Source organism: Plectrocnemia conspersa, unplaced genomic scaffold, assembly GCF_051122295.1.
Source record: "Plectrocnemia conspersa isolate PC_06_02 unplaced genomic scaffold, ASM5112229v1 ptg000003l, whole genome shotgun sequence".
In the NCBI taxonomy this organism is placed as follows: domain Eukaryota; kingdom Metazoa; phylum Arthropoda; class Insecta; order Trichoptera; family Polycentropodidae; genus Plectrocnemia; species Plectrocnemia conspersa.
The window spans coordinates 21663519-21685975 of record NW_028277167.1 but is presented as its reverse complement, the minus strand read 5'-3'; the positions used below and the strand labels follow the sequence as shown (position 1 = coordinate 21685975).

The 22457-nt window shown below is 28.7% G+C and overlaps 2 protein-coding genes across 4 annotated transcripts in view; both read left to right on the top strand.

The window, feature by feature from the left end:
* Positions 1-59: 59 nt before the first annotated feature.
* On the top strand, positions 60-11108 carry LOC148236947 (transmembrane protein 120 homolog). 3 transcript variants are annotated; one of them, XM_088183234.1, is made up of 9 exons: positions 60-215; positions 3100-3218; positions 3287-3466; positions 3544-3636; positions 3717-3934; positions 5430-5653; positions 5880-5969; positions 9263-9421; positions 9686-9875. In XM_088183234.1, exons 1-9 carry the CDS (start codon positions 153-155, stop codon positions 9734-9736), a joined length of 1197 nt encoding a protein of 398 aa, XP_088039360.1. In that variant the 5' UTR covers positions 60-152; the 3' UTR covers positions 9737-9875. The 3 variants fall into 3 exon arrangements, with proteins under 3 accessions (XP_088039360.1, XP_088039361.1, XP_088039362.1); XM_088183235.1 differs by lacking the exon at positions 5880-5969 and having other exon boundaries at positions 9686-11108; XM_088183236.1 differs by lacking the exon at positions 9263-9421.
* A 7039-nt stretch (positions 11109-18147) lies between these two features.
* Positions 18148-22457, top strand: part of LOC148236946 (serine protease inhibitor dipetalogastin-like) — a 36420-nt gene continuing 32110 nt past the window's right edge. Inside the window, exons 1-2 of the mRNA XM_088182098.1 lie at positions 18148-18547; positions 21083-21313. Of these exons, the coding sequence (XP_088038224.1) occupies positions 18517-18547; positions 21083-21313 (262 nt within the window). The 5' untranslated portion in view covers positions 18148-18516. The remainder of the gene's footprint in view (positions 18548-21082; positions 21314-22457) is intronic.

Below are 22457 nucleotides of genomic sequence, written 5' to 3'. Positions count from 1 at the left end.
TGTTAGCTAATAAATATTTTAGCTCTTTCATATATTATTTGGGTATGCTATCGGATCGTTCTCGAAGCTACGCACACCATTATGGCAACACCGACGGTGTAGGATCAGTCAGTTCGCGCGGCGTCGAGTGATTTCAGCGCTCAGCTGTTAACATGGAGTACGACGAGTGCCTGCGCGAATGGGACGATCTCGTCTCTGACTACAAGGGGCTCGAGGTAAGATCTAACGCCGATTTCTGTCATGTCATTTCGTAGCGCGCAACGCGACACCTTTCTCGAACGTCACACATTTCGACCGATTTCACCTTCCGATATGAGAAGCGACACCTTACCCGAATGCTCACTTAATAAAAACAAAAATAACATCTCGATCGTTTTTTAAATATCTGTGTCGAATTTTAATTGTTACAACATTTTTTATTATTAAAGTAAAAATCAAGTAGATTACGGTCTAAAATATTTTAAATTAAAAAAAAAGTTACGAATAAATAATTATGAACATCAATTTTATTACCAGAGCTACGATTTTTTGTGTTTGTTAAGCCGCCATTTTGAAACAAGATGGCGGACCAGGCTGACTGGATATATTTTTCAAATGAACACATCGCATTGAAGATGTAGAATAGTGGCGCAACCACATACTTGGAGAAGTAGGTGGTCATGCCACTACACAAAATATCTACTAATATTGATATAAATCATAAATCCCAATTATAATGTGTCTCTAAATCTTAACACTCTATGTTTGTAATGTTTTATATTTTGTTGAAGTAAAAAATACATATTTTTCTTATTTTTTACCACCTGAAAATCATTCTTGACTTCAATTATGAGTGTTTTTCGTAATCGCATTTCAACACATATTTCTAAAACTGAAACGAAGACAAAAAGTACAATTGGATAATAACACCATTTGCTGAATCTTATTAGGTGGGTAGCTTAACAATAATTTATTGATTGATTAAATGAGATTCTCTTCAAGTGGAATTTAATGAAAGAATTTTATATAAGAACAAAAAGAATTGTATTCTATTTGCAAAAAAATACTAAATCAAATATTGATTTTTTTATATATAAAAATATGCAATCACATCCCACTCAGTAAATTGTTTTTGTAAACTGCAGTATAAATACATTTAATATAACCTTTTACCTTTTGGTCACAGCGCATCCATTTATCACACATGAGATTTTGTGCGATAAAGATCGAAGATAATGCTGTGTGTCCAATCTAATGATAAAACGCAAAAAAATACATTTTAACATATTGCAAAAAAATCTTTAACAATACTTCATATACATATAATATATGATATTAACCTTTTGAGCGGTATTGCCGTACATGTACGGTGATCGATATTTCACTGTTTTTAGGTACCCCACATAATTGTATATTTACATATATGACTGGAGAAAAAATAATTAAAAAACATATTTATATAATATTTTTTTTAAATTTGATTTTCTGTAAATGATTACTATAGAAAATAATACCAATAAATTGAAGAGTACGAAATAAATTAACATACCAGAGAGCCTCTGAATTGATATAAAAAAAATCCACAAAAGCCGAATCATACGTAAAAAAATATGTAAAATAAATTAACGAAATTTTATAATAGATAAGTGTTAAAATAAATTATTAAAACATTAATACAAACAAGTAGTAAAATAAATTAAAACAATAAAACGTTGAGAATCGCTGTTTTTTTCTATTATTTACTATAAATGAAATATACGTAAAATTAACTCACTACTCACTCATTTCTTATTCATCTTTAATAATAATTAATAGTAAAAGATGTATTAGCCCTTTAGAGGTGAGATGCGGATAAATCCGAATCACCGTGCAGAGTTCTAGAAAGCGTAAGAATCTCTCTAGAAAATTCACTGCCTGTTACACCTCTTTCTGGACCTGAACCTCTTTTTTTCATCGCTTTTTTGAGCGGTTCAAAGGTGCCAAATCTTGCGAATTACGGCAAGAAGATACATATACGTGCAGATATTCTTAACTACCGTTTCACTTCTTCTCAGTAGTATTACATATAGTTTGAAAATGGATGATAAAGTCTGTAACTACACCAAGTGGACTATAAAGTTCTAAAACTGGGATTAAAGATTTTTCTCAAGATCATGGACAAATAAGCGCGTCACTCGTACAATTTATGCTGACAATTTACATGTCATGAATTTTCATTTGACATATCCTCATACTTAAATTATTATATCTATTTGTTTTACTAACAATTTAATCATAATCCCTACCATAAATCTATATATTTTATATTTTTTATATAAACTATAATAATATAGGCAAATTTATAAATACCTTCTATTGTAATAGTATAACTTTTGCAGGATAATATGCGTTAAAAATAAATTATGTTTTAGTTGTACGTTTGATGGGATTAAAATATATATAACAAAATCCAGTAAATGTATGTTACATCTGATTAACTTTAAAGATCTTGGTTAGGGTTATGATAATTGATAAGATCATTCTAAAATCTCGCAAAACCAATACAAATGACCTGAAGATTTGGTTTATTCTACTATCGATTGCAATATACGATTATTGCCAAAATGTGAAATCACAGACATTTGTTAGGTAGTTTCTTAAAATTGCATGCACGATTTTGTTACATATGTTCGTACACAAAATCAACAAACAATCTTAAAATTATCATTTAATTAGTTGGCAATAATAACTAATACGTTTTCATTGGAATCTGATAATGTTGAAATTTTCAAGGCTGCAACTTAATTATTTTATTAGTTTAAGCTTTGAAGTAATAAATGTCTAATTGACTTAAATCCTACAACTATAATTATATATAAAATTAATTAAAAGTAAAAAAAATACTTTTTTATTACACTTGTCATGTCATATATTATATTATTACATAATTATTGACTTATAGCAACGACAAGCCGATAACGTCATATCAATTTTTGAGTCATTATGTAATAAAATAACAACGCCACATAAGTTAATAATCTACTGATAAGAAAATTATGTCTAACCGAACACTATATGTAGGCGAATGTCAAAGGTGTACTCAAATCAATTAAGATAAACCGTTTATTTATTTTTTCACAGACGACCAACAGGGAATATGTAGGAAAGTTGGATGAGATCGGCGACCTGCAGGCGAAATGCTTGAAAGACATACAGCATCAACGGTATCGAATGTCAATCATCAACAGCACTTTGAAGAAGTCGGTTGCATAGATTTAATTATTATTTAATCCATTATCGACGAGATCTAATCTATTATGCATTTTAGGCTGGAGAAAACAGGGTTGAATGCGAAAAACGATGAAAAACTCGCCGCTCTCGAAAAAGATTTGATGAAAAGAAATGCACAACTACACGAGATTGAACAGACGTTACCAAAAAAGAACAGTGTGTACCTTCGAATCATTTTAGGAAATGTCAATGTTTCAATATTGAATAAAAACGACAAGTAAGAATCGTTATAGAATTTAATCTATTATTTAGAACTTACATAATTATAAATAAAAATAATATTTTTTTATTTAGGTTTAGATATAAAGATGAATACGAAAAGTTCAAACTCATCCTCAGCGTCATAGGATTTGTTTTAGCAGTCATAAATTTAATAACAAATTTTAGGTAATGATTTTGTAAAAAAATTAATTTGTTGTGTATTATATGGATATGTTTTAATGTTATTTTTTTAAATTTATCTTCAGGCCTCTTGAATTAATATTAATATTCTTACTAGTGTGGTATTATTGCACTTTGACAATAAGAGAATCCATATTGAAAGTCAATGGTTCGCGGATCAAGGGATGGTGGAGGCTACATCATTTCATATCGACAGCCGTCGCTGGAGTCCTTTTGATTTGGCCACAGAACGAACCATGGCAGTTGTTCCGGAATCAGTTCATGTGGTTCAATGCTTACATAAGTACGTATTATCATATACATACACAACGGTTTGATGGAAAAAGCTTATACAAAATTCCCCAGTAATAATTACTCACATAAAAAAACTTATATAAAAAATGACTAATAGATGAAAAGCAGCTATCACATATATTTATTTTAATTCTGTCGCTTTCTTTCAATTGTCCTTGGATATTGTTCGCATATACATTTGATGCACATATGATTTTGGTGATTATATTTTTTTATGAAGTATCGATTGTCATTGTAATTTGTAATCAATACAATATTTTTTTATTAAAATATAGTAACAACTCACATTTTGTTTAGATAAAGCAACTTGAAATTTTTGTATTATTGCATGAGAATACAAAAAAATTGATGTTTTTTTTTTTTGCTATGTTGTATACATTAATAGCTTAAAATATGTTCTTATTTCAATTAAGTTTTATTTTTCTTGCAGTTTTTAATTTTACATGCTATCTTAATATATTCAATTGTTAATGCAAAACTAATCGCTGTTTGGTTTTTATGGAAATATCTCTAAATTCAATATTTTTACAGATGACTCAAATTTGAGTAATTATCCTTTTAAGATATTTTTATAAATGACACCTGTTTAAGTCATTGTTTGTGAAATATATATGGTCTGCCTCATAATCTCATTAATTATTCGACTAGTATGACATTATATGTACAGTCGACCCCCCTATAGCGTAGAGATTGGAACTTCGTTATAGGAATATACGTTATAGGGGGGACTAGGCTTTCTTTATTGTCTTCTGTCTGTATTTCTTCTCGAATTTTATAATATGGTGCTTGACATTTTTCTAATTGTTTTTTTAATTCAGCAGATTGCTCTGTGGAACAATCATATTGAATAAATTATTATATTTATTTGGGTTTTGCATTTAAATTTTGAAGTAAAAAATTAGCTAAGATTATGTATTATTTTAAATGCACTAAAATTGGAATGTTGGATATAAAGTGTCTTATATCATATATCTAAACATATTTTAAGATTCATTAATAGTTTTTTAAATTTGTAATAGATATGTATTACATAATTAAATAATTTTATTATAAAAAAATTAGAATGGTTGATACCCCCTGAAAAGTGTATACATAATGTATTAAAAAACGTATACATTAATTTGCTTTTTGATTTAATTTTTTCCATAGCTATACAAAAATAAATATTTTCATACTGTATTGTGATGAATATCCTTGGAATGTTATAGCGCGGTGGCGTTTTGCCTGTCACAGAATAAGTCTAGCGAAGTCAAGGGACAGACAGTAACAAAAAGTACGCTATAGGAAACTGCTATCGGGGGGAATTAATAATACATAGTTCAATTAAAATAGTATTAATCTAATCTTTAATCTGATCTAATATTGTTATATATTTAAAAAACTGTTTTAAATCCACCGATTGATTATGACACGTGACAATAGTATATTAAAAAGTCTTAAATATTTACAGAGAAACAGGTGATAATTGTTTATTTTTTTTACAGGCGTTGTTCAATATTTACAATTCCGATATCAGCGCGGTGTCCTATATCGACTCAAAGCTCTCGGCGCTCGCCACAACATGGACATTACGATCGAAGGATTCCACTCTTGGATGTGGCGCGGATTGTCCTATCTACTTCCGTTCTTATTCGCCGGTTACATGTTTCAACTGTACAACGCTTACACGTTGTTCCACATCAGCTTTCATCCGGAGGCGACTTGGCAGGTGAGATCTCATTATCTTATTATGAAATCTAAAATAGAACTATTCTCTTCCAGGTCTATTTCTAAATACATAACTTGAATCTACTTCTGTGCTAACATTTGTTCAGATTCCGTGTGTCTCAGTGTACAATACGTTTCTTTTTATCACAAGAAAGGATTGTTTGAGATATACGGAATCCCATAATCCAAAAATATGTTTGTATTTTTACGTTGAAATTATTCAATAGGTTCCTGTGCTGAGTATGTCCTTTCTGGTGTTGTTTATCGGAAATATTGTGACCACGTTGCTGGTGATACCGCAAAAATTGTCAGAGCAGGTACGGTGGTAACCGTTGATCGTCTGGATAACGTCATTACAGCATGATTTATAATAAATATACTAGTCACACGGCTTTAGTCATCGTTATGTTATTGGCACGAAAGTTACCACGTTGATATTATAATTATTTATTTTTCAATCATTAGGATACATACAATCTTAGGCGCATATCTAATGTAATGCATTTATCAATATTTTTTCGTAGAACGTTATTTATTATTGTTTTATTAATATCAGGGTTTGTGCAATATCTTATGTAATATTGGTTTTATGATTGATTGTATTTTGGTTTACGGATGATATGCGTGTATATGTTTGATCCATTTTGTTGTATAAATACGTATTTTCTCAAGTTTGCTATGCAGATGACATTCATTTATCTGTCAATATTTAAAAGTATTTTTATTGTAAAAGGATGACAATATACTTTATGTAGAGATAATATTATTATCATAACTATTAGGGGCTAACTGGAATATCAATATTAAATTTAAAACATAATAATATATGTAACCTTTACATAATTAGATATATAAAATATTTAAAATAGACAATAATATTTTAAAAATATACAATAAAATAATTCATTGTCCCCATTGAAGAATTAAGACGAAATTCAGTATGAAAAACCCAGAGAGCTTTGAACATTTTGCTTGAACACTTTACAAGGTTATATATTTATTAATAAATCTTAATTTGACAGTCATTGCTTATATAAAATCATGTGCTGAATTAGTAAATGAAGTCTAAAATTAGGAAAACAGAATAGTTTTTGAGATATTGCCCAATTTAAGTATTTTTCATTAAAAAAAATGTTTTTACTTAAATGCAAATATTTTCAGTTCTAGTTCGCTAATTGCAAAGTATTTTATATTAAATTAAAGGTAATTAAATATCCTATAAATTCTATACAACACTTTCCAATCAGTTTATTGTTTCAGGCACTATTTACGAATCTATCGACAATATTGAATCATGCTTAACCAAATTCAAGAAAAAAATTTGATCGTACTGTGAATTACCCAAAGAAAACAAATTAGTCTCGGTTGTGTTATAGAATGTTGAAGCTCGATCTATTTCAAAGAAAATAAGCGGCCGTTTATCAAAGTTGATTGAAAATATAGAAGTTATATACGAAGATATTTCCAATTAAGTAAAAATAGTTTAGAATAAAAAATACGACAATTTAGCAATATCTCGAAAATGGTTCTACTTTCTTAATTTTTTATTATTTTCGGAATCAGCGCGCGATTTTACATAATAAGTGACTGTCAAAATCGCTGTAAACTAGTGTTATTAGCATGTTACACACAAATATATAGGTATATTTTATAGCATTCTTCAAGTAATCTTTTCTTTTATTTTTGTTCGTTAATCGCTCAGTATTTCGTCATCCCACTAATTATAAAAATATCCAAAACAAAGCGTCCCTTTTTTATCATTAGGCAGTAAAATCATAATCCTAATAAGTTTCGCATAGCTGTTTACTTTTTATATGCTTGGCGTGCTGGTAAATAATAATAAATATTTACACCAATTAGTCGAATTTGTAAATGGGTATCTTTGCCTTTCTTGGAGTATATGTACATGCATAAACAAATTCCAAGTAGGTTGTTATACTTGGTGACTGTTCAATGTGAACCGTTGGGTAATAAAAACAAATTGACTTTAACACATTACAGTTCCCTATTTCCGCCGATTTTTAAATGTGTATATTTTTATATGTTATGACAAAAAGTGACATATTTTTACACTACCAAAATAATTATTTAACCCTTTAAACACCAGTGATTTTTTTAGTCAGCTAAATAATTCGTTAACTTGCTTTAAAAAATTAATTTGTAAAAAAAATCAACATATGACGAACCAGTGAGTCGTTGGCGTTTTAGTGTAAGCTTTAAGTTACATTATTTTTAACTCTAAAATGTGTGAATATACTTTACCATAATGTGTTTATATTCCATTACGACATAGTAAGTATGTTAAATTAATAACACCAAAGTATTAATATTTCCACCAAGTCAATACTTTTATTTTAGTATTAAAAAATACATAACGCTGAATGGTTTTAAAAAAGTAAACGAAATTCAAAAAGAAAAATAGTGTCAAATGCAACATGCAACAAGTGATCTCCCATACTTTTAAATTTGACTGATAGCAAACCCATGAATTTAGTTAGCCCCTAACATTCTCAAACACTTTGCATTTGTTGAGTTGCCCATTAATTTCAACATCTCATATGTAGTAAAATTTAAAAACAAATATGTAAAGGTGTTTTGGCAGTATATTTATAATAAGTGAATTATATTGTATTTGGTTTTGAAATTCAATTATCTTTATAGTAGATGTGTCATTTTTTTATAAATAAAAATAGCATTAATATTTATTTTGTAATTTATAATTTTAATGTCATGTTTTGGCCACTCCTTAATGGTTCTCGTTTATTTGCATAATATTTTTATCAAATCATTTGGTACAAATACAGCAGTTTTAGAAGGGGTGCTGGAAAGCTATTTTATTAATGACTCATACAATTTATGTATGAAATTAAAGTTATAGGATGAAAACATATTTATATATATGTGGAACGTGTTGTTTCCTTATTTACGCAACCTGAGTGTCATCAGTAGTTTGCATATTGAAATATATTATTATAAACATTCCATTTATCTATGTCAATTAAATATGAATCAATTGTTAACTCATTTTTTACGCAATAATAAAATTGTGTCAATTTTTATGATATTGTTAATTATTTCGGTATGAACAAAAATCAATGACTCACTTCTTTATGCAAGTGCCAATGTTTACGAAATTCAGGTTTTTTCAATTGAAAATATTCGAGGTATATATGATTTATTTTTGATTTTTTTTAAACTAATGCTTGACTGATTTTGTATAACATCATTGAGTGTTTGACTTCAAAATATTATAGGTAAACTTATATAGAGTGGGCTAAAGATATTTTTTTTTATCTCACAATTCAAGAACTTCAAGAAGAGGGTTCAAAAAGATTGTTTCTTGTTAAGCAAATTTCTAGAACTCTAAAATCATTCTGCTTTTATAGTAAGATCTGATGCTAACCGAATTTGGTGGGTATGATAGAAAAATACGGTTATTTTAAATAGCAAATTTTCGCCCATTCTATTTAAGCTTATTTAAGTGAACGACAATAATATCTAAATTATGTGTTATATTTTTTTCGTCGTTTGCTGTGTTGCACTTTTGTTTTAATTTTAGAAAATTTGTATTCGCATGGGTGCATGTTAAACATTATGATTAATTAATTAGGTGCCTGCTATCGCCACAATATTCTTCGTTTTGTTTGCTGGAAACACCACAACGCTTCTGTTGCTCGTTACGGAAAAGTGGCGTGAAAAAGTAAAGTTGGTCTATCAACTAAGAGCATTGGCCGCCAGGCTTAACTCCCATTTGCCAACTCACAGCATGGTATGACTTGAAATTACTCAATACATATTAGAATTTAGTCGGTTTTGGGTTTTTGCATGTTTTGCATTTTGAGAAATGTGCTTTATTATTTATAATACGCCAGTACTGAGTGATCGTATTTTTTATATTGCTCAATTTTAAATTAGTTAAGAAAATACCAGCATCGGTAAACCACAAGAAAGTTAAAAACGCGATGACTTATTACTGAACTCAATAATATTTGCAAGTATGTGCAATCTTCTACTAACATGTTTTGATTTTCAGGGAGAAGGAAAAAAGCAAAAAAGCATTAAAACCGAAGCTAAAGATGATTAAATAGGGAATCAAGTATTCTCGCCATATTTATAAATATATAAAAATATAAATGTATAATTAAATACTTCCATCTTATACCCATATTAAGTATTGTTACACACACGTACATATTTTTACACCTTTCTTATGATCAGAGAAAAGTATTAGTGAGTCATCATAGATGCAGGGCCGGCCCTAGGTTATTTGGCGCCCCAGGCAAAAACTAAATTTGCGCCCCCCCCCCCCCCTATTAATACTTGATGAGCGCAAAAATATAATTCAAATTATATAAATAATATATTATATTTGACAACATGCTCTTTTTTACGATTGTGGGTATTAAAGAATTTATAATTTATTTTTTGTTGTGATTTTTTACGTGTGAAATAATTTAAAGAGTACACAGTAGTGTATAAAAACTAATATCAGATTATATTTCTTAACAATATTGTTTGATAATTTTAAGTGAATATTGCGCCTTTATTTGGTATCACGGCGCCCCACAAAATCTAGCGCCCCAGGCGATCGCCTGTACTGCCTGCCCCTCGGGCCGGCCCTGCATAGATGATTAATAAAACTAGGTATATATATCTAACGGTTACTCTGAAATATCTATTTGAAGTTATACGAGTTGTTGATGATGTACTTTTTTCTATTGTCATATATTTTTCTATGTAAACGGTAGCCGAGAAGGTTCACTCTCCTATAAATGTATATTTTGGATGATTTTTATATTTGTGTCGAACTGAATAGTTCGACACAAAAACACAAAATTCAGTCTACGGGGCCTAATAATTATACTAAACTGAACTGAATCTATCTTTTTTCTATATTTATACAATTTATTTTGATCATTAAAAAGCAGCGAAGGCTCAGAAGGGGTAGTTTATTTGTCTATTTATTTAAATCTTGCTAATGTAATTCAGTGGCGGTTTGCTGTGTATCTACAATGTAGTATTTTTTACTGATAGTTTGAAAATAGATAAAAAACGCAATAAATGCAGTATCTTACTCAAAAGTCGCCACTGATGTATCAGTAATTTATGTATCAAATGTAAATTCTGCATCATTTATGTTTAAATATGTACAATTTCACTAAATTTTTAAATTGATAAGTTAATGTACTTATTATGTACTAATGATGTTAAATTTTTAGCAAATGCATTTTATTGTATTTATATATCTTTAGGGCTTTAGATATAAATTATAATGTTGGCTACCTATTTTTATTATTGTGTTATTTTTTTATAATGAATTAATTTGTATATATATATAATACGTATTTTTACGCATTGTATAAATCCTAACAATTATTGGCATGAAAATTATTTTTATATTTTACAAATGTAGATGTTACCAGTATGTATAAAAAATTATATTTTTAACCCCTCAAAATGTCGTTTTATTGTGTCACCCTGAATCAATCAGATTATTTGTATCGTTTACAATGCCAAAGATTTTCCAGATGGAATAATCGAGATGAAGAGGAAGGTCACATATTAATATTTTACGTCATACTTATTTCCAACAAAACACATATCGAATTACATGTGTTGAAATCAATGGATTATTTATTAAGCAATAAAATAGACCTTTATATTTAAAAAATAAAATACTGTTTGAAATTAAAGAAGACTTTTTCAAAACATTCAGAATTTAAGTTGTGACTTAAAATTATATATAATACATAAAAAGAAGAACGTCTTTTCAAAATGGTCGACCTGGCAGCCTTGTGTTAATCTATAAATTATTTTTGGTTATGTGGCAATTAAAAATGAGACATTATTATTTGGCCATAAACGCTTAATTATTGTCATGGTAAGTTAAAGTTGTAAATACTAGTTTTTAAAACAGTTTAATTACTTTTTGGTCATAATCAAGTTTATATCGTTTGCACATATGACATCAAAAATGAAACGTTTATAGACCGTTAAATGCTGATTAAGTAATAATTCCATAATAAATCATGTGATATCAGTTTCAATGCATGCATCGTTCAATGAAATACATTCGCCAGTGATTGATGCACATGTTTACATAACAAATTGAGCAATTAATACTCAAGACTGATGGAAATTTCTGGATGATTTATTGTAATTAAAATTGAACCGTTATTCATCTCTGCATGCGCAAATTGTGATCGCAATAACATTTTATCATATTATAATCAAAGTAATAGGTTTAGGGAGTAACATCCATGGATATCTTTAGCGATTATAATAAATTACAATATATAGTTTTCTATTATTCTCTCTTAATGAAAAATATATAAATTACATATATGTATATTATTATAAATTTATTATATATCTACATATACATAATATGTATATATTATAAACAAAAAATAGAATAAGATATTCATTGCAAATGAATTTTATTTATCATAAGTTTAATTTTGTAAAATCAGAGCAAAGTAATGGCAGGGACTTCATGGGGGCAGGGGGCAAATATTTCACTTTCATTCAGATTCATGGTATTTTATTAAATGTCTTTTTTGGCCAAATTAAGGGAAGGGCAAATTCTCCTAAATGTCGTCCCTGTTTAGAATCCACGTCAAAAGTAATAAAATTGTGACTTCTCTGTCACAATAGAAACGCTCAGTTATCTAGTGTTAATATTAAGATATTTTAAAGCAAAATTACAACTTACATAAGTGAGAATCGAATGAAGCATATCTAAACCAAATTTTGACCAATAGAGAAGCACAAAAAACAATTATCCCTTCTTAGAAGTTAAAAATCCACGTCAAAAGCAATAAAATCGTTAAACGCTCGTTACCGAGCGTTCCCACTTAACGTTGCCTAAAATATATATCTATATTCCGATATTATTTCACTAAAATTACATATTTAAAAAAATATTTTCGGTATAGATACGACACTTTTTTTAGATTTTCTCTGAGGGATTTTATAATTTATTTATAGTAAAGTTTCCGTTGCAACATGACAAGATTAAGCCCAATGCCTTACAACGGGGTAAACACAATCAACAACTACTAAGTAGAGAGACAACCGATTGAAATCAGTCTGTAAATTAGTGGCATATATTTCACTAATTATGAACTATTATTACAGTATTCGATCAATAGATGTTACATACACGACCTAGCTCGATTTTATTTTAATTATTTATTTGTTAGACTATGAAATTCTAAATGTTTGATTGTGAATTAAATTAGGAATCATATTATTTAAATATATTAAATTAAGACAATTAAAGATTTTATTCTTCAATAGGTACGATACTTGTAATATTTTATTGATATTAATAATAATTAGAAATACAAATATAATAACTTAAAACTATAAAAGAAAGTGTTTTTTTTATGCTAAAAATAATGAGCTCATTTGAACTCAAAAGTGTTTCACGAGAAACCATCTAGTGGTCGCCTTTCAAGGGTTCTCGTTCTCAAGGGAGCCATTAGAAACGTCTGAGATTCTTTATGTATGCATATCAAAATATCCTGTTATATAACACAAACCGCAGAGTAAGCATCCTGCTTATGTAATACATGCATTTTCAGTGCTGAGTAAATTGTTTTCGAGTAGTAAGGACATTTCTTTCTTGTCTTCCAAATCGATTTTTGCATAGTCTATATTTTTGGTCGTTTTACTGCGAACCTTGGATTTGTCTTTCGCCCTGTGCCAAAACAGTAAATTATTTTATTGACACCTTCTTCTGGTGACGCGTAAACCTTGAAGGTTACTTCTGCTAATTGTCCGTTAAATGGAAAAGCCAACCAATGTCGCACGTCTTCTATTCATCGTTTCGGAATTGGGACGAATCGATCGATCAATTCCTTGCAATAAACCAAATCGGCCTTCGCTATCGAGATTTACTGTCTGTAAAACATATTTTATATGCGTTTCGCAGATTTAATAATTACATTTTGCGTTATTTATGTAGATGAAAAGTTTGACGCGAGACTGAAATAGTCCAATTGAAAATGTTCGAAGGTCGGGACTTTTTTTGACATGACGTTAAAGCAGATTGGCAATATGGGTTAGAATTGGACCATTGGATATAATGTGCTGTCTGTCGTATAATTTTAAGAATTCTCTTTTCAGAAGTTTGCAATATAATTTGTACAGTTTAATAATTATATATAAACATAAATTTAACATAAACTACAATATATGGTAAACAAACTACAGCTGATTTTCAGAAAATTTATTAAGATTTTTTTGACTGCGTTGCATAAACATCGATTTTTTAAAGTTATTAGTATTACTATAGAAATCTACTTAAAAGCTATAAAGTATGCCACTTCATTAGAAGAAAAACATAACAAAAATGCAAAATTATTTGTTGTGCGACCAACAAATTCTTAAACTATAACATCAGTTAATGAGACTACCATTAAAAAAAAATATTTCTTGCTGAGCGGTCAAGTCAATCGGGGTATATTTTTAATAGTATTTGGTAAGAAAAACAGAGGAGTGTGTATTTATTTAGAGTCTAAACTTTAGACCTTTCATCTCCTGATCCATTAATTAGTGATGCTGGAGACATCAATGGTTATGCACCGGTTTACCCTAACCCGACTGTCATTCGCGACAACTCAGGTTTAACTTGAATACTAAATTATTGACCATTTCCTTTATCTGTTATATTGCCAAAAGTTATTTTTGATTGAAAGTTTCATTTAAATATTTTCTTCGTTTCTAGTCAGATGCATTTTTAAGTGGGGGGTGCATTTTATTTTATTTGACGTACATTTTCTTCAAATAAAATAATTCCTTGGCACTTTTCCTTGTTGACGAAGTGGCAGGTAATTTATCAATAATACCAAATGTCAACTGTGCCTGAATAATTATATCTCAACATTTTCTTTGCATAAATATTAAAATAAGTAATTTTGGCTACCCCTGATTCATAACAAATATCGCAATTTTCTAATGTAAAAACATAATTGAGAACGATTTTTTATATATGTAATAGTGTCACTTTAATTAATGAAAATCACAGATCTAAAAAAATATTAAAAATTACTCGCAAAGCGATCAGATAGTGATATTTATATAAACATGTAGTTAAAGAAATAATAGAAAATTCACTCTGTACGGTGCGCTCATCAAAGTGTGTTATTTTCTGTACATAAAAACATTTTATCAGGTAAAAATATAACATTTTTATTGCATATGTAATCATTAGCTTTAGATCTAAACACTTTTAATACATATATATTCGGTTTAATAAAGTTAAAGTAGACGATGGCGCCTTTCTATTACAAAACTTTGCTAAGAATCTATCTGTCTGATATTGTTTGCAGAGTAATAAGTTACTATTGATTGACACTAGACGTATTTGTATTGGCATTTTCTATATCTTAACTCCTTAATTCATCAATCTTGATGGAAAATTGTCCACTTAGTTATTGAATGTAAAACACGAGATATCAAATTATAACTTGCGCTTTATGGTTCAACGTTTATCAAGTAGTTGATATCAAAACAGGTATTCGCTTCATAAAAAAAATGTATAAGTACAAACAGCATAATCGAAAGTTAATAACAATCATTCAATAAATATTTTACATACACATATTTACACGATACGAATCACAGTAATCATTCGAGTTTTTTATTCGCACAAAAAATGCTACTCTTTGCGGAAGACGTTTTTAATCATAACCTTGTATAAAACGATAATCGATACACAAGTTACTTTTACTATATATAGCGAGTAAAATGATTATTATTAGGCAATCGATTTTTTATTTTACGATTTGGTGAAAAATCATGCACAGAAGTGTGTTATGTAAATGTGAGAGAAAGAGATAATGTTGTGTTGTTTTTTCGCCATTAATATACGATGCTGCGAGATCAACAAATATGATTAATGTGCGTTTAAGATAAGGTGGTGTAATAAGGTTACTTGCATAAGAATGCCTTAATTATTTTCGGTGCGCGTATTTCGCTCTAATAATAATATTTAATTTGTATGGTAGCATCTGAAGAATTCTCACACACATGTCGAGTTACCATAAATCCTGATTTGGACGGGACTATCCGTTTCGACGTGATAATGAGCCGTTTTTTCACTTTGGAATTGCATAAATCTGATTTATTTTAGCATTGCTTTACAATTTAGAATTGTTTTATTAAAAATCATTAAAATAAAAAAATCTAAAAAAAAGGTGTATGTACACTTGTAAGGAAATTTTAAAGCAATAACATACTTAATAGGTTTTTACATTACTTTATTGACTCATCAATAGATTTAAAACAATTTCATAATAAAGGAACGTTAATATAATGCCGTATTCAGCGAAATCAAAATATTTTCTATTATGTACCTTATAAGTTCAAGAACACTGAATGAACTTTGGATTGCATACCTTTTTATTAATATTCTGATTATATTTTATTTTTAAATTATAATTAATAATCATCGGCAATAGCATTGCTCCAGTTATGCAATTCCTGTTTTTGTTGACAGTTTGAATTCAGATATATTATAATATCTATAAAATCCTAAGCGTTTATGCATGCGTCTGGAATCGCATTTTTAAACCGGGATAAAACGAATCAAAACAGATTGTACCAAAGCCATCTCGTTCGTCAGTTGTTTAAACTCGGAAATTTGTATTTTGTGAATTCTCTTCTCAAAAATCACAATTATCATAGCCTTTTTTGTTAATAATTAAATTTTTAAAGAATATTTTTTAATGTTTTATAACGGTTGCATATTTATATACCGCTGCATAAAAAAGAATGGATCTCTGCAAAAAAGTTTTGAGTAATTCTTAAAAAATGCAGTGATCGAGAAGTTGTTTTAATTTATTTTAATATATTTATTATGTGAGTGTTATATTTAAATATTACTTTATATTATTATCAAAATTACACTTCATTCATATTCGAAAATAATTTAGCGGTGAAATAAAAAAAAATGAATCCCCCCCTTATTGCATAAGTAAAAATAAATTAATGCATTTATATGTAGGATTATTATGTATTATTAAAAGTTAGCCACTAAGTTGATTGTTAAGAGCAAGTTGTAAGTATGATGGTTTAGGCCAAAAAATAAGTTAAAAACCAATAAGTCAAAATCGGCACTATCCATTACGACCACCTAATAAATATTTAAACGACGCTTTTGATTTTGATTTTGCTGCTTTCAGAAGCCGACCTAGAAAATACTACATGTATGTTCATATGATACAAAATTTAATCAAACGGAAATCAAGCCATATTTTGTTTATTTTTTGGTATTTTTTTACATTAGATATAATTTACTGTAGAAAATACGATGGTGAAAATTTGTAATTCATTGAGCCTTGGGGTGTGTAAAATTAGGGTGTTTTTATATTATTATTCTTTAAATAAATGGTTGCAAACGTATTAAATATATATTTCATTAATTTATATTTAAATGAAAAATATATTTTAAACTACGGAATTTAATAATGAATTGTCATTTTATTTAAATAAAAATTGCCCGCTTTCAAAATATGATTGTAAATTCCACTTACAAGTATAAATATAAATTATATATTTATAAAAAAATGCAATAGATGGATAATTTTGTCTGTTTGTTTCATGTGGACGCGTCCGCTGTTGAAACATCTCAGAGGCTGCTGAGATCTGCTCTAAACAGTGATCTAAATTCAACGATATTGAGATTCTGAGTAAAGCAGTCGAGTTAATATGCATAAACAAATAAAGTCGTAGATTAAGAAGAACCGTTGCGTGCACTCAAGATGTAAATGAAAAATTATAATCAGGATAATGATATAAATTGTCGGATATGTAGTTTCACGAAAATTTATTTTATTACATGTTTTAAATGATTTTTGGTACAGATGGCTGTTTAAATTAAAAAAATATTAACACCTAATCACTAAAAAATAACTCATAGTAGATGAGAGAAATATGGTTATGTATTTATTATTAAGAAACACAATAACCATATATATATTTTTATTTAAATATAGTAAAAATGTTGCAATTCAAAGAAAATTTGTGTTATGTAGGTACCTACTTAATTTATATGACATAAAAAGTTCAGTAATCGCTAAATGTACTTTGTTCGCCATTTTCAATACGTTTGACGTTTGTTATACAAAAAAAATATATAAATTCCTATTTTTTATCAAAAATATTATAAATCTCACATATAACATAAGTTAAAAAAATATCAATTCCCAATTATAATCAATAAATTATGGCGATTGGACCACGTGAAGAATGCTATAAATTATTATAAATAAATATTTTTACTAAAATTGCGAATAAATTAGCGTTTTTCAATTACGAACAGCGTGTGAATTTTAGCACATGTTAAAAATATTCGCATGGTTTATTTTATCATTGTTTTGACAGTAGTCGGAGGGCAATATAAAACGATGAATTAATTTGCGCGGCCCGCGGATTGAGCGCCGCTGACATATTAGCGAACTAGTTGCATCGTTTCCAACAATGCCTATTGCAACTGTTGCATTCGCAGGGGTAACTCTTACCGCGGTAACACGCTCACGAGTAGTATTACCGCGCTCCTGTCATCGCGACGGACGTTCGAAAAGCGCGCGCAAAACAAACAGTCTAGCCTAAACAGCGCTCGTTCGAACCATTAACCGAAATAAAATAATCACATACACACTACCTGTGCGCTAATTGCGAGAAACGCACGCACTTTTATCCAACTATAAATGTAAATAACACTATAAAGATAATGAAACGAAACGGCGACGCGAATAGTTTTACAATGTTCAATTCGTCCGAATACTCTTTATAATATTTATTCGATTAGTTAACTTTTATATAAAGTAATAGTGTGTGAAAGTTCGAGTCGAGATGCGCGTCAACTGCTACGTACTGCTGATAGGTAATTATTGAGGTTTTTTGATCGATTTTGTCTGTAACTAACCGGTCGTGCGTATGTATAATGTGAAACTGATGGACGCACATAGTGGAGACCGTGACGATGCGGCTGTCACGAATGCCAAGGTCTTCTCTGAAGCAGATCAGAAGCTAATTTGGGCGGGGAATCCGCAGAGCCGCCGATGTGTGCCATCGATTTACCTGTTGTGATTATCTTCGATTATGTTGCGGGGGAAAGAGTCGCATCCCCTTTCCCTTTTATCAACTAAATGTTTGTATGGCACCGATGTAAACATATACGAATAATAATCCATTTTCAATTTTAATTTATATATTATATAATTACATATATTATATAATTTGCACATTTACTTGAACTTTTTCTAAATTCACAATAAATGTATATAGATATCGATAACGCTGATTACCATTACTGCCACAAGGGTTTATATATTTAAAATTACACGATGCACCATTAGTTTTTATCAAGCTAACGTTTTAGGTAAATTTTTATAGATATATTACATTCGTGTCGCAACTTTTAAAAATCAATGCATCATCAGAATATTCCAAAACCACCCCCACTCAAAAAGTATATTATCAAAATTTATGCGTCATTATAATAAAATTAAATAAATCGTGCTCATAGAAATACCTAATATTTTTTGCCGTATATATTATTTTAAATTAATATAGCTTTTAATTGTAAATTGAAAGAGAATCAAGTGTTCAAGTTAAATAAATTTATTTTGGTATCAATATCGTGTAGTTTTTTGCCACGAGGATAAACTAATTATGTACATTCACAGTAAAGTATCATTATATATCCAGGGCCCGGGGCGCCGATTCTGAAAGGGGGCACCATTTACTAATCCTTTATGAGTTTTAAGCAAAACTCATCTCTAAAAAAAGGTCATCTCCGAAATTTTTGTTCGTTCAAATTTTTTTCTAAATTACGTTTTTAATAATCTCGCAGCATCTTTAAATGAACAAAAATTTCCCATATGCTCTTTTTTATAGCACGGAGCGCTGCTGTCGGTCTAGAAATCAACATGGAAAAATGAGCTAGCATTAAAATTTGTTTTATAATTTGTTAGTCTCAGGGATTTGAAACAGACAATTTATATTAAAAAATACCTTAGTACTTTAAAATATTTCACTCGTTATAATTGAAAATATATCATGAAAATTAAATAGAACCAGAAAATTTGTGTCTTATTACCAAATATTTCAATTGTTTTATTTTAAATATATCATAACTATTATGTAGAACAAAATAAAATACTATTTTTCTGACAAATACACTTTTATAATTGTAAGTATATCATATTTATTACGTAAAATCAAAATATACTTTTTATGTAGTTAAAAATGTACTTAATAATCATTAAAATACTAAAAACATTATTTTTACTTAATTAAAAATACGATACATTTGCAATCATTGTGTAATTTACATATAAATTGAGAGATCTTATCTTTTTGTATTGTGTGATTAGTAATTATGTGATTAATATGAAAATTTTACTTTTTGTGTAAGATGTATTTTAATATTTTGAAATCATCAGATTTAGGTAAAAACCAATTGGCTATAAAGTACTGTATTTTTCACATTTATTATATTACATCATATTTCAATATTGAACTAATATAGAATGAAATTTATTCTATTAGTTGGTGTAAATTTAATTTAATCTATTGTGTGAAACCAGATATATCGCCAGTGAACTGCATGAACTAAATAACATAAAAAAATAGTTGCTAATCTCAGGTTATTATGTGTTTAGTAAATAATTTTTATAAAATAGTTTATTTATATATAAACTTTTGATTTATGTCTTATTATATATTACAGTATTTTATTATTCAATAGTATACAATCTATTTTGAGTAAAACTGCATTTAAATATTAAATAAAATATTGTCCTTGAATTGACTGTTGTATAGAATGATGTATAAAAAACCTAATTAATTACACAGTAACTATTTATAATTAAAAAACTGGAAATTATAATAATGAAAGATTGGCAAACAACTTGGAAACTTTGGCGTTTAATTGTAATTTGCTATAATAATTTATTCAATGGCAATTTCTACTTTTACTCATGTAGTGATACTATTTTTTCAATTTTATGTTCATTTTTACTTAAATAAATAAATCTTATAAATTTCTTAAAATGCATAGATGAATTGATCTTTATTTATTTAATTTGTAAGATTTATATTTAATAATAAAATTATATAAGTAGTATGTTTTAAGCCATGAATCTTGATAAGAGAGCAATATATATTTATTTTTATAATTTGTTGATATTTATTTAAGTTTTGGTATATAAATACAATACTATAATGTATACAAAAAATAATAAGATTCTTACATAATTTTTCCGGTTTTTGTCCAATCTTGCACAACTAGTTATTGATAGCATATTAGATATGAAATAATAATAAAAAAACTTGAGAAGTTCTAATGCCAATCGATACTTGACCATCTTCAGTTTATATGCTTATAAAATACAACTATCTTAATATCTTTCAGGCCTCTCACTGCTGGAGAGAGTCAGATCGGAAGACTACAGCCAAAGAAAGCCAGACGCTGTCATATACATCGACACGAGATCACAACCACCTCTTAACTTAACCAAGAATGTGTGCAGAAAGTTTGAGAATTCAGACAAGTTTGGAGGCGAAGTGTGCGGCAATGACGATAAGACTTACTCGAACATGATGTATCTCAAATGTTACAACAGGAGACAGCAGGCGGCCAACCGTGAGTTAACCATTTTTTCTTCGTTAATATATATGTAACTTTTTAACTATAACTCGACACTATTCGTCTCTCGCCGAATTGAAACTCCAAAATAAACACACGGAGGAATTTCAAGTGATAAGAATACTTATGAACAATGTGGCAATGAATTTGCAAGGTCGATTATTTTTACACGGTCGCGTATTATTAATTCCGTTTCATTTGCTACGTCAGTAATTACTACATATAGCTATAAAAAATTGACACGTACCAAACGATCAAGATGTAATTGCTAGCGTGTTTGATTCCTAAGCAATAATGTCATAAACATAAATCAAGTGAAATTATCCAAACATAAATCGGCAGTTATTGGCGATTCCACAGCTGTTTTGCTTTAAAGTAAATCTCTTCATACAGTAGCTGATTTTACGAGGATCTTTTCAAATTGCTCCACTGATCCATTTTCGGAGCTCAAGAATCTCTTTGTAGTCGACGAGTTGAACTTGAATGAAAAAATCTGGAGTCTGGTATCCGATAACTTATCACTACATGGCATTGATCATATTATGTTTTATAATTAAAAACAAAGTATATGTGCATACAGTCATTAGATAGTGTAGATATCATTTAACTTATTTTATTTGATGTTTAATATTACATACGTTGACCAATTTGAATAAGTAATGCCACAATAAGTAAAAAATACATGTACTATAACTATTGCTTTACATTTTTTTTATTAATTTATTACTGGTAATATCTATACACCTTGACAGCTGTTTATATTTATTATCAAAAACATTTAAGCGTGTTATATAGGTGGTTTACAAATAGCTTTAACTTTTTTTTATTAATTTTGTTTCGCTTTGAAATCTAACAGTCTGTAGGCGGTTCTTCAGAAAGAGTATATCATAGCATCAAAGCAATAAAAGTAAAAATACGCTTGAATATGGGTCTTAGTTTGGCGAGGGTCCTAATAACAACGATGTTTGCAAGATTTTGTTCATATAGGAGAAGGGTGGGATAAACGGGTTTTCTACATTTTACTCAATGTTTATGTATGATTAAAAACGGATAGAATTCAATACTTTATATATTAATAGCAAGAAATGATTATAACTTCCTCTGGGTCTTAAAGTACAACTGAGCAAAATTAATAACGTTA

Bases quoted from the DNA above. Each gene is read 5' to 3' on its own strand.
- LOC148236947 (XM_088183234.1), top strand. From the start codon at position 153: ATGGAGTACGACGAGTGCCTGCGCGAATGGGACGATCTCGTCTCTGAC. The intron at 3,219-3,286 runs GTCGGTTGCATA...TATGCATTTTAG, and splicing joins ATCAACAGCACTTTGAAGAA to GCTGGAGAAAACAGGGTTGA. The intron at 3,637-3,716 runs GTAATGATTTTG...ATTTATCTTCAG, and splicing joins AATTTAATAACAAATTTTAG to GCCTCTTGAATTAATATTAA.